We start from the raw sequence: 13419 nt of genomic DNA, 5'->3' as shown, positions 1-13419 counted from the left end.
TAAGATACGGCCACATCGGCCGACGGCGAATTCGCCGGGCCGGTAGGTAGGTTATGTCCCGCGGCGTTGCGTAAAAAATTTCCCACGCGCAATTAATCAAGCGACCCAAATTGCATCGCGCGCGCGCTACGCGTGTGCGTAACGAACGCTGGCAATTGACGATTTGTTTCTTTTTTCCCTTTCGCTCTCCTCAAATGGGAACGGTGTCGGTTAACGGGCCAATTACATGGTCGCGCCTCAACACGATCGTCTCGTGAAAAATGCAGGCGCGGAAAAGCGAATAGCACGCGTCGGCGGAAACGTGAGCGCGCCTGTTATCGCGCGCTCGCCGATATCGACGGCACTAAGCGTCGCCGATGGACAATAATCGAAAGAACTTTTGGGAAATGCGCAGCCGGATATCGATCGGCCGATGCTGACGTTTAATCAAGATAAGGTTTATATGGCCGCAGCGCGGCGACGCATGTCTGTGTGTGCGTGTGCGTGTGCGTGTCCGTGTGTTGCCGCGCGCACGTGCAGGCCGCATTTAAATACGGCCGAACGTGAAGGATGAAACGGGGCTGTCGAATATCGGATAATGCGGCGGCGTACGCGCGCGGCTGCGACAACGACATAAATTATACGTCGGGCATTTTCGCGAATTCCGCACTCGCGCTAGAAAATATTGCGCTGGGCGGCCGCGCTTTCACCGTGAAAAACAAACACGCTCTCGCTCCGCCGGTCGCGCTTTCGTCCCTCGATGTAAAACTCTTGGGGCTGCCGCAATAAGGCTGCCAATAAGAGGATATCGATTGCGACTGTCCTCGAGAGAGAGAGAGAGAGAGAATCTCCTCCGATGAAAAAGAGGGAGGGAAAATCTGCAAGGAAAAGCGCGATGGATCTCACGGCATATCCCGCGGAATATTCGAATACTTGACGCTCGGGTTTGCGCGTGACGGTTAAGAATTACGTTTCGTCGCTTGCACGGTTGTAATTGCATGGTTTTTCTACTTGATGCTCGACGAAAGGACGAGAAAACGAGAAAAAAGAGAGAAAAAGGGGAAGAGGGAGAGAGAGAGAGAGAGAGAGAGAGAGAGGGGAAGAAGAAAAGTCGGTGAACTCGCTTGTCACGAGCTGCTCTTATGAATCACGAGTAACGCCGGGGACGCTCGCTGGCCACGCGCGAGAAATATTTCTGCGTGTCGTCGCGGTTAAAAACTCGCGGGCTCGTGTGTGGCTGCCGGTCGACGTTGACGCAGAAATCCCGGATGTAAGAAAAGTTCGCCGCGAGTTGCTTGCGACACGCGCGATTGCCGCGGAACCTTGTCGGAGTTTCGCGCTCACGTCGAGTTCGCAGAGGGTTAACGGGTGGAGGACCGGGTAGAGGAGGGTTGTAACGAACAGACGGGACTGAGAGAGCGTGAAATGCTGAGGAGACCCTGACGTGCCTCCGCAGCGGGACGAGCGCACCTCTCCGTGATGGAAAAAACCAACTTCGCAACGCGCAAGCTTCATTCGTGCGAGTATCGAGATGCGGCGCGTCAATCGTCCCGTGTGTTTATTTCTTCCTTGTCCGTTCGTCCTTTCCCGCAATTTCGCGCGACGGGAAAACCGCGGCGACGTGATATTTGTCAGTATTCGCGAGACTCAAGCGTGACTCGCGCGGGAAAAATTCGCAGGCAGAATTCGAATATCACCAACGAAACTATAATTTTGTCCGCGTCTTTTTCCCTCATTTTCTTTTATCGCGGGCGGCACAGACACTTTCCGTTCATCTCGCGGCCGAATATTCCACGCTGAATGTTTCTGTGAACGCTGAGAAATTGGAATAACGTTACACGCGGCTTCCAAACGAGAAAAACGGAGCTTCACGCTTGCGCGACCGCGTTTAACGCCGAGGGTGTCTTCGGAACTCTTTTTCGGAATTCGTTCGTCCTCAAGCAATCACGCAAAAGTGACGCACGGGCGTTCTCTTGCATCCACACGATGAAAACTTTATTCTTCTTCACTTTCCCAAACGGTAATCGCAGATTAAGAAGAGAGGGAGCGCGCGCATGAAATGTTTAATAGAGCCGAGAGTGATCCACGTTCGTCGCCAAATCAAACGTCGTTCTGCGGATGCGAAAAGCCGAAGGGGAGCCAGAAGGGACAACGGGGGTGAGGGTGGATCAATATAAACCGTGCCAGCTGGTTTTACAATGCTGCTGTTTGCCGGGACGTCATCGTCATCGGGCAATCATATCGGTGATTCGACACGCAGCTTGCGTAAGCCCGGCGACGAACATCCGTACGGCTGTTAGCATCGGTGCTTCGCGCGGCTGTCAGTTAATAATTAATCGTGAGCGAGAAACAAAGGCGACACTCCAGATTTACAGCGAACGTGAGCCCTGCGACACGCTGTAATATTTACAGCGTGTGCGTGCGTGCGTGCGTGCGTGCGTGCGTGCGTGCGTGCGTGCGTGCGTGCGTGCGTGCGTGCGTGCGTGCGTGCGTGCGTGCGTGCGTGCGTGCGTGCGTGCGTGCGTGCGTGCGTGCGTGCGTGCGTGCGTGCGTGCGTGCGTGCGTGCGTGCGTGCGTGCGTGCGTGCGTGCGTGCGTGCGTGCGTGCGTGCGTGCGTGCGTGCGTGCGTGCGTGCGTGCGTGCGTGCGTGTGCGTGCGTGCGTGCGTGCGTGCGCGCGGACGTCCCGGAACACGCTGTTTTCAGGATTATGCCTGGCAGATGTATAATGTAACGCGACGGCGCGACGTAATGCGACGTACTCGCTGCTACTGACAGCACGTGGCTTTAACGACTGCAATAAATATCTGTAATAAACAAGCGAAAATAATAACACGGCCCTCGATGGTTTGCGCATTTGCTCGAGTCTTCGTATATAAATTAATGTAGGATAACGCGATGTGACAATATTTGACAACGGTGACTACGCAAATGAGGCGGGCGAGGGGGAGGAGAAGGCTTCCCGTTCATATTTTGCTAATATATCCGATGACTGGAGACGGCAACTCTATGAAAGAGAGATGTCCACGCTGTGCAAAAAATGCCCGATTCAAATCGAATTAAACAAAGTCCACTTCGGGACTGTGTATGACGAGCCAACTGGCCTAATTCTTTTCAGCGACTTTCCGCTGTTCTGTCGATTTCTTGTTTGTGCAGAAACAAGCTGGAAATCAGCGCGATTACAACCCGATTCATCTCTGCTCGTATACTTACCGCGTCAGATTTTTTAAATTATCTCTTCTCGTCAAAAGCAGAATTACATCCGCGTTGAAGCAATCTTTCGATAGCCGCGAGAAGACTTTCATATATAAATGACTGTGTAATCTAAAATTCACTGCTTTCTAGCCCCTTGAAATTCCCACGTCAGGCCGTCGATCCGACTCGACTTGCAGTTGCCTGGTAATAAAATTCGCACGCCGAAAATTCCGATTTCTAAGACACTTGAGTCTCCTCGGCCCCTTTCTGTTTCTCCCATTTCTTTAACGCGGGTCCGAAAAGAACACTCAAAACCCGGAGGACAAGCCGGGCAAATACACTCCGCGCAATTACTCTCGCTCACGTCGGATATTAATTCAGCGATACGGCGACATTGCGACACTCCAGGGTACCACATACGATTGCACCACGTTCGCGACGCTAACGACGAAGTTTCTCCGCGCGAGATACATTAACCGGGATGCGCCGTTATATCCGTCATAGTTACAGACGCGAGTAAAACGTAAGGCAAAAAGCCGAGTGATGTATCGACCGCCGAAATAATTTACGTCGTACCTACCTGCCTGCCTACCGTCACTCTGCGCGCGCATTTCCTTTTACGGCAATATTTCTCTATTAAACTTCGTCGCACGCGCGTGATGCGTTTTATTGAAGAGTGCGACGGATGGACCGTGCCGGACGTGTAGAACGTAAATCCTCATCCAAGGCAGGCAGATACGATTTGCCATTGTCGGCGCGTATCATCGCCGCGACATAAAGAAGAAATCATAATGCGGAGGATAACGCGGCGTTAAAAAACGAACGGGTGACACGTCGTGGCGAAAGAACCTTCGAGAGACCGACGATTTAGATCGCCGATTAGCTCGATCGTTGTGCATACCTCGCCCTTCAGGCGTCTCCCTGTGCTGCCTCCATCTCCAACCCCTCTTGATTCGGATGAGGTTCGTATTCAAATCCCTTCTCCTTTTCTTGCGAGGCGCCGCGAATCGCATTAAGAGCCCCTCGGGGGTACATACAGGACGCGTGTAAAACGCACCCACAACAGCTCGTTAATCTTTCCGCATCTTTCGCGGGGCTCCTCTTTTCGCTCTTCAACGCGCCCTTTCTCTCTCTCTCTCTCTCTCTCTCTCTCTCTCTCTCTCTCTCTCTCTCCCTCCCTCCCTTTTCTCTCTCTCTCTCGTCTCCTTTTCCACCGACATTCACCACACTGTCTTTCCTCTTTCTCACACGAGCAAAGTGGCAAAAAAGAAGAGGAAGAAAGAAAGGGAGAAACAGCGAGAGAGAGAGAGAGAGAGAGAGCCCTTTCAGAGCACGGAGGTCGCAAGCATGACTCCTCCGCGTGATGCCGAAGGAATACACAACCCGAGCACTTTGCGCGCCGTCAAGACGTTTAACGTACCCGTAGGATCTCTCTTATGCAGCTTTTATCCTTGAAAGAACGCGTCGCGACGAAGAGACAGGGAAGGGAACGGGAGAAAAAGAGAGGGCGAAATCGAAAATATGTGGAAACGAGATTAAGCTACTACCTTAGAATATCTGAAATAGTATAAAAAAGTATAAAAAAACAAAATGATGTATCCTTCCGAGGGACAAAGTATTTCTTTCATTCTCGACTAAGTCTCATTTAAATGTAAATGTAAATTACATCTACCTTTTGCCACCGGATTAAAATTACGATACTTGGAGCAGAAGTTGCAATTTTTCTCTAAAGCCAAATTGCGTCTAGTTCATGTTTAATAGATTATAAGCTAAACGACGACATATCTTATTATAATATTTGATTGTGTAACATGTGTAATTGAGCTTAACATTTATAATTATTGTAGTCACATCTTGTGAGAGAGAGAGAGAGAGAGAGAGAGAGAAAGAGAGAGTGAATACGATAACAATAAATAAACACTACTTATTCAAACACTTCCGAAAACTTAGAATCGTGAAGGTCCGATGACTTTTTTGTCGCGACCGATGATTTTCGTTAAGCGGCCAAAAGACAGACGAGAGCGTTAACGTTAGAGAACGCAGTCCTCTGCGGCGTACTTTTACCCCTTGTAAAAATTATCGATCCCACAAGTGCGCTTTCGGGAGCCCGCCGGCCGTTTAAACAATTTCATCCGCCGGCGGTGTAACGAACCGCGTCGCGGTTTCCGAGTCTCCTCTCTTTTTCGCACGAGGCGAGAAAGTTGGATGTGGATTTTCGGACGTTTCCCTAAGGGGATAATCCGCGGCAGATCTTAGGAAATATTCAACGGCGAATATAAGTAACCAGCAGAAACTGCGGTAGTTAGGACGCTGCGCTGCGGGGGTGGCGTTAATTAGTAATGTCGAGCACGGCGCATTCCCGTGTTCTGAAAAAGGAGTGTCACACAATAGCGTCGTCGTCGTCGTCGTCGTCGTCGTCGTCGTCGTCGTCGTCGTCGTCGTCGTCGTCGTTGTGTCTTTATCTCCATGGCGTCCGCTTAAATTCCGGACTGTATTAAAATCTGTGTCCCGCCGCTTTAATACACCGCTTAACAACGCCGGGTTGCGCAGCAAGTTTTACGAGCTACGCTAAGATATACTCGCGCCGCTGGCGATGTATAATGCACTTTGCTGCATCGCGCGAACTTGAGAGTTCATTCTGGGCCGCAAAAAAACCGCCTTGAAAACCGACGGATCGAACAGCCGTTGCGCGAACTGCCTCGTTCGTATTATTACGGACGAGGGAGCTTGCGCAAGCTCCCTCTCCCTTTCTCTCTCTCTCTCTCTCTCTCTCTCTCTCTCTCTCTCTCTCTCTCTCTCTCTCTCTCTCTCTCTCTCTTCTGTTCGTATGTTTTTCTCTCTCTCTCTCTCTCTCTCTCGCTCTCGACAATTGTGATTTGCACGGATTCTGCGTGTTTCTATTCGTCGTTTCTTTCCCCTCGCGCCGCAGCAGCCACCCGTTCAAAAAGCGCCGACCGTTTGACATTTTAATAAGAACCCGTCGGTCCATAATTTCTGCGCGATCACCAATCAGGAACAAATTGCGTTAGCGTCAGCGATGTCAAAAAGACCGGCTCTTTATTCGCTGGCCGCGAGAGACGGCTGTAATTGCTTTGTAATCGGTGAGCACACAATCGAAACCGAATTGAGTCGAGGGCCGTTTGGCGTGAAATTGCTCGTATTGGCGGCATTAGGTGGTCCACTTGCGGCCGAGCTTCGGTATTTCTACGTTGCGGTCGTTATGCCGGCGCAAAAGCAAGATACGAAAACGGGCTGCGAGACGCGACGCAATGCGAAACGCGTTTATACGTCCGGATGGAAATTAACAAGATTTAAGCGGCTCTTCCGCGATATCGCTCGATAAATTTTCCGAACTCCTGCTCTACCCCACCCCCCTGCCGTCTCTCCTAACCAGCCCTCTCCTGCCGCTCCACCTGCTCCTTTCCCCATTCCCCGAGCGCGATCGAGAGACGTGTAACAATTAAATTCACGTTAATCGTGTTGAATTGCGGGCCATCGGGCGGTTAGCGGAACGTTACTGTGCAATTTTTCCGCGCGCTGATTTCCCGCGAGTTATTCTTTTACTATATTATTCGGTTTGCGCGAATGATATTTAATCGGTCAATTAAACTGCTTTGTCCGCGGAAACACGGGATTTCGTGTTGCGCGTCTCTCTTTCTTTCTCTCTCTCTCGTAGCACGAATGTACGCGTTACCACTTTGCCTTCGAATTTATTTTTGTTTCTCTTTCTTTCTCCTCCTCTACCCCCTTCTTTCCGTTTTTGTCCGCAATCGAAAGACAATTTCCGTGCGAATCGATATCGCGACGGCAGCGGGGCGAATGGAATGCGTGTAATAATAGATCGCGTCGATGTTCTCGGTTCACAGGATTTTAATTAATACCCGCTGCCATACGAAATTTAACACGAATTAGTCCGACACAGTACATTGATTATTCTCTCGTTAATACAATCAATGTATGTTCGTCTCGTTTTTGCGCATGTTGTCTTTGAACTCAATTAATTATACTCGTATTGCCCCCCTCCCTCCCTCGCCCTTCTCTCTTTCTTTATGCCTGTCTCATTCATAGTTATAAAGATAGTACCGGAGAAATTTCTTCCGCGGGATACTTTAATGCGCTTGAAATCGCGCAAAGGTGTTATCGACGTATCTTTATTAATATACTTTTAATCACCACGGACGTTTCGCGCATCGCAAAAGCTAAAGCATTTTGCCCGGCGAAGAGAAGATACGCTCTCCGCCGCGTGTTAGTGCGCACCGCCCCCGATCAGATTCGCGGAGATCATTCGTCATAGAGATTTCACGAATGCGGAACGAAGTGTCGGCGAGTACGCGATACTTGTCGAGTTTCTTCTTCTTCTCTTGCAGGAGAAGCTACGAACAAACGAAGGGAGGACAGAAAGAAAGAAGGAATAAATCAAGGAAGCACATTCATCCGATCTCCTCTCCTTTTCCCCTCCCTCTCGAACGCAAGCTGCATTTTCCTGCCGACCGATCGACGGCGAGTACGCGCGAACGTTAAGTGAGAAGGATTTACTTGTTTGGTTGGTAAGAATTTACATCGCGGTTCCGGCTGGCGTGAGTGCCGCAAATTTGAATGACGATAATAAATCTGTCAATGGGAAAGCATTTTCCCGATCGCGGGCAGGTAATCGCAATGGCGAGAAAAACAGTCGAACGGAGCGCGAGCGTGCGCTTACATCGTGAATTCGACGGGCCGAGGGAGGGAGAAAAAAAACAGAGGAACACTCGGACGTGACGCGTTTAATTTTAGGCGACCTGCTGAATCGCCAGGTAAGCCAGGAAGATAATGGCGTCCTCTCAATGAGAGGACACGCGAGCAAAAGTTCCACTCCGCCAGCTAGAGAATTCGCCTCTCGCTTCTCTCATTCGCAGTACGACGTCGGTAAAAATGTACACGCGAAAAAGAAAAGCCCCGTAGATGTTGATTGCTACTCTTCCTCCCTCTCCCTCACCCGCCTCTTCCCTTTCCGAAGACGTGATATTCCCTTACCTCCAAAGATGTGATGTAACGAAAATAGCTCGTGCTGATTCAATTACGCAAATTCCTGCAGAGCGACGACAAAAACGAAAGGATAAAGAGTCGCGAGAGGAGGCGATAGCGGCGACAGTTCACGCCGCGGGCGAAATCGTCCGTCGATATTCACGCGTTGATCGTCCAATTGTCTGTGCAATCTTAGCCTCTTAAAATCTCTTCATCCTCTCTTGAAACGTTATTCGACTCTCTCGCGACGACGTCCTGTGCGTAATTAACATGTGTTGTATTTTTTTTCTTTCCGTTCAAATTGTATTATGATGTGACAGCAGGAATGTCATGACGAGGCAGCTAGGAGCAGGACGCTGGACTTTAAAAGCCTGGATGGAGGGTGCAGGACGCGTAAGCACAGGAGTAACGATGCATCGTGTGTTCCAGTTGCATGAAGCACGGTAGTGCCGCGACATTATGAAATAATAAAGATATACATTTCATGTGTGTACGTTTCTCTCTTTCCCCAACGCTGATAAAAAATGTAAGTAACAAAGAGACAGATGAAGAAAGAAAAAAACTTGACGATCCATTTCTATCCCTGTATGCTTGTATTAAATATACTCATGTTATAGAAGTCCTTCTCAGGGGAAATCTAACACGAACAAAAAATGCCATTTAGGACAATGTGGTCTGCGTAATAAATTTTTAATCTGTTAACACGAAACCAAAATCTCAGCTCGGGCTGGCTGGAGAGTACACGCTCGTCGTCGCCGCGCGATCGTCGTTGCTCCCGTCGCGACCGTGTTGTCATCAATCCGAGAGCACGTCGTGCGTGACGTAACGCGAATAATTAATTGACATTGCGCGTCCTAGAAATTTAATCATGTATATCGGATGAGAACACACATCGTCGCTCCGTATCTCGAGACCTCCCGCGGGTTGTTTCGATATTTTCGGGATTGTGGCTGCGCCTTCGTTGTCGAAGGACTCGACGTCGGGGTGGCTTGGGAAACTGAGAGACAGAGAGAAGGAAAGGGGGGGAGAGAGAGAGAGAGAGAGAGAGAGAGAGAGAGAGGAAGCTTGCGTCGTACACAGCCGCAAAACTGCAGCGTCGTACTTTTCCGCGGCTCTCCCGAGAAATTCCGGTTTAATGCGTCCCGAATTCTACAGTCGGCATCGCGCAGCACAGCGGACTACGCGTCATTTAATTTTACGAATGCGCTACTATCGCGGTCGTCGCTGCTGCCATGGGGCCAGTTCGCATGGGAGAAGCCGAGTGATGTGCGATTCCGCGAGAGATTTAATTATACGCCGCGCATTGTCAAGTATTTCGCGTGATTAAGATAACGAGCGATTTTAAGTGATTGCGCGCCACGCTACGCCGCGTCGACCGATTTATCGATCTGGCCTCATCATCGCACGCAATCCAGTCGCTTTTAGCTGATTGCGCGCCAGCCACGGCCGCCGAGACGCGCGGAATTCGATGATTTAATTCTTAAGCTCGCTCCCCTCCCCCTCTCTCTCACTCACTGTCGCGTTTCTCCTTCACGAAACCGCGCGTGTCTCTGATGACATTATCCGAAGCCCCGAAGCCTCGAGAGTGTTGCCGAGGGTAGGAGTATATAAAAACAGTTCAGTCGCGCCATGCGTGAGAAACGACGCCTCGGAAGAGTGATCTGACAAAAGTCCAAGATCCGCGGAAACTTCCAGGCGGGAGTACCAACAATTGCGGTCTCTCTTCCTCTTTTTCTTTCTCCCTCTCTCTCTCTCTCTCTCTCTCTCTCTCTCCCCCCCCCTCTCTCTCTTTCTGTCGGAGAACCGGGTCAGCAAACTGTGCTCGGGGTCGAATCGGTTTGTGTGCGCAATGTATCAATGTCGTTTTTCCCGGGAGTTCTTATCTCTTCGTTAGTTCCCGGCGCATTCCCGTGCGTTCCGAGGATTCCTTCCTTAATAGACGCGTCGGAGAAAATTCCCGAACTCAATATTCGAACCCGCTTCATTTACTGCCCTCCCTCGATTCATTCGACGGCAGATTTTGAAGAAAACGGCCGCAACATCTCCGCTACGGGGGACATCCGGGACATCGGGACATCTATGGGAGAATATTATCGAGAAACGTCGCTATGAAAACGTCACCGAGGTATCGTCGTCGGACTCAAAAGAGTACCTGCTCGCCAGCACTCAAAGTCGAGGTGCTCCAAATGCACCGCCGAGAAGCCGGAAAGGAGCTGCGCGCAACTCGATTCGCCGCTAATTCGCGCGTCACCATTGTGCACGAGAAACGCCTCACGGAAGAAGAACGGAGAATGGTGCGGAAAGGCTCGATTTGGAGCGCAACTTCAGCGACGGCCACCTATCCCGGGCGGCGGCGTAGCGAGAGCGCGCGCGATAATTCACTCTCGGTCGTGCGGCAGTCTCTGGAAATGGAGTCACCACCCCCGACACAGAGCGGGCTGGAGGCAGCCCGGCTTAAACGGGTTTGTATCCTCGATGAGGGGCAAATTAGGTTAGCGCGAAAACAACCTATACACCTCGGCCGGCTCCTCTCTCTCTTTCTCTCTTTCTCTCTCTCTCTCTCTCTCTCTCTCTCTCTCTCTTTCTCTTCCCTACCACACTCTCTCATTCCTCCGATCTCTCTTTCTCTCCACCGCTCTCGTCCTCGCAACCATCTCTTCTCTCGTTGGCGCGATGCCGCTGTCCGACGTGTATAAATATGTATACGTGTTTTACGGCGACCTACTACACCACGGAGAGTGACGACTCGCGGAAGCGTCTACGGGAAGGGCGAAGGGGCAGGAAAACGCGGCGAATGAGTTCTGTGGAATGCGAGACAACGGCGCGAACCGGACGGGCCGGCTGGCGCGGCGTGTACCCGCGGGAGGAATATTTCGCGCGTTTTCCATGCTGACAAACGACTTTTAGGGAATTCAATTTTTCCTCGCGGTCCATTCGCTCTCAGCGCGGCGCTGTTTTTTTCTGCCGCCGGCAGTCTCCCGGCGTATCTCTCCTTTTCCGCCCTCGTTCCTCTTGTCTCTCTCTCCCTCTCTCTCCCTCTCTCTCTCTCTCTCTCTCTCTCTCTCTCGTTCGCCCAGCACCCTCTCATTGCTATCGTTCGTACCCCCTCTTGGGGTGCGGCTGCGGCGCAGCGCACGTCCAGGATTTAACGCAGATTAATCTGTTTGTTGATCCAGACGGACCCGCTCCTCCTTTCTCTCTTACACGTCCTCGTTGCCGGCGATTTGTCCGGCTGCGCGAGTGACGGCTGGCGTTTCATCATAGCCTGCGAACGAAACGAGCCATTGCGTCTCCTCGTCCGCCCCCTCGTCGAACCTTTTTTTTCTCCCTGTGTCTCTCTGCTGCGTTTCACTTTTACGGTACTTGCGCCTGCCTCACCTTGACGACGAAGAACGAGAGGGGCGGCGGAGGGTGAACGAAATTTCGACTATGGCGACGGTGAGCGAGCTCCACGGGGCTCTGTAATGAGATGCGAGTAACGGGGCGAGTCGGCTACGACGAGTGCCTGATTTATTTTCTCTCTTCCTTTTTCTTTTCCCTCCTCTGCTGTCTTTTTTTGGCCTCACGTCGAACGACAATGACTCGGCCTCGTGAGGAACAAAAGGAAGCAAGGGCGTCGTGGCAGGGAGGGCAGCCGAGGAGTTGATCGCGGAACGCGCAATTAACATGAAAAGTTCGTCCATCGCCACTTAATGGCCTGCCAGCGGCGCGGAACGACCCGCCGAATTTGTTAGAATTTCCGAGAGGATCGCTGAACGACTTTTTCGAGATCGTCCATCGCAGCGAGCCGTTGATCGCGAAATATTTACGATTGAGTGTCGCGTCACGAGTGCGTCGCGTTTAGCGTGTTTCCTCAATTGACAGCTTAATAGGATGAGAAAATGGGAAAAACAGTGGTCGAACGAGTACAGCTCGTATCGAATGATCATTCCTCTGTGTCGGAGAGATGGGTAAATGACAAATTGTTGACACTGATAAATGGATAATTGTTACAAATGTTTTCGGTTCCTAGCTACGCGTTTATTCTAACCTCCAATTAATAGAGAAGGCGGTTTTTCGTTATGTCGAAGCTTCGTTTCGTCATCCTGAGGTTAAATGTTCTTTCTTCGTGACAAAAACAGAGAGTCGAGCCTCACTTAAAAAAAAAAAAAAAAAAAGAGAAAATTTGCTGCAATTAATAAAAACTTTGGTGCTCTCTCGTGTGATATTTCGTCCTCGGCATTGTTTAGCAAACACGGACGAATCGTCCGGCAGCGATTTGACACGACGATCCAACGTAACGTCATCCTTCTTCCGTGTCGCGCTCCACAGCCGGCGGTCAAAAATCACTCACCGGCGAAACAAGGGAATCGGATTCCGTCGTAGCCGGCGGCGCGGCGACTCGCGCGGCCCAGGATTCGAAATTTATCGCCATGCCATCGCGGCCAACAGTGAGTGGCTGGAACGTGCTGAAGGGCCAAATACGTAAAGAGGATCAGCGGCTATCCCCGGGAGATCCCGGGGCCGCGCGACCTCTGATCTAAAGTTGCGACACATTTGTACGTGACGCGGACCGACAATAGCGGCTGTGGCTCAGTTCGCGCGTGTCGTGCTCTCGCCACTCTAAATCAGAACTGATGCGCCGGAGCTGTCGGAAACGTTGCGCGCGTGTCGCCGAAGTCGCAGAGGGCTCCTCGAGATAGGACCTCGTTTCCATTCCGATCACCGACAACCCCGCCGTCCGAAATAACGCGGCTATTGTCCGCAGGACAGGGTGCAAAATAACGACAGCGAACCGGCGACGCGTCACACCGCACGCACGGCGGAACACCGCGATCGCACACTTGAGCGGGATCAATGGAACCCGTGAGAAAAAGGGAGGGACGAGGCGCGACGACGACGATCGTCCATTTAAAGCGCCGGCTCGTTTATTCCCGCTCTCCATTCTCACGATTCCTCATTCGCGAGTACACCATCTTCCGCTTTAACTCCCGCGAAACTTCGCCTCCGACTGCTGCTTCATCCCCCGCTTCTTCTTTCACCCCTCCGCCACGGTTATTCTCATTACATCTTCGTCGGCTTTTTGTCAGCGATACCGTGAAACTTATCGGGCGCGTCGCTTAATATCCTTAAGCGACTTGGTTTCGCAGTACAGGATAGACGCGCTCCTCCTTCTTGCGAACTTTCTCTCTCCCTCCTCCTCCTTCTCTTTCCCGCTCTTTCTCCGCTCCGCCGTCGCCTCGCCCACGCTGCTTTTTCTCGCA

At 51.3% G+C, this 13419-nt stretch overlaps 2 protein-coding genes across 6 annotated transcripts in view; one reads left to right on the top strand and one right to left on the bottom strand.

Moving 5' to 3' along the window:
- LOC109504429 (uncharacterized) overlaps window positions 1–8634 on the top strand; it is a 64577-nt gene extending 55943 nt beyond the window's left edge. Inside the window, exon 3 of one of the 2 annotated variants that reach the window (XM_019844245.2) lies at window positions 8500–8634. In XM_019844245.2, coding sequence (XP_019699804.1) covers window positions 8500–8623 — 124 coding nt within the window. In that variant the 3' untranslated portion in view covers window positions 8624–8634. Of the gene's footprint in view, window positions 1–8496 lie in introns of both variants that reach the window. The other variant, XM_019844241.2, reaches the window with a different exon arrangement.
- Window positions 1–13419, bottom strand: part of LOC105189402 (hemicentin-1) — a 194145-nt gene that overhangs the window by 54158 nt on the left and 126568 nt on the right. The window lies entirely within an intron of this gene.

This window comes from Harpegnathos saltator, unplaced genomic scaffold (genome assembly GCF_003227715.2).
Source record: "Harpegnathos saltator strain DR-91 unplaced genomic scaffold, Hsal_v8.6 scaffold374, whole genome shotgun sequence".
Classification (NCBI taxonomy): Eukaryota; Metazoa; Arthropoda; class Insecta; order Hymenoptera; family Formicidae; genus Harpegnathos; species Harpegnathos saltator.
Note: the sequence above shows the minus strand (reverse complement) of the source record. Positions and strands in the feature narration are given on the sequence as shown.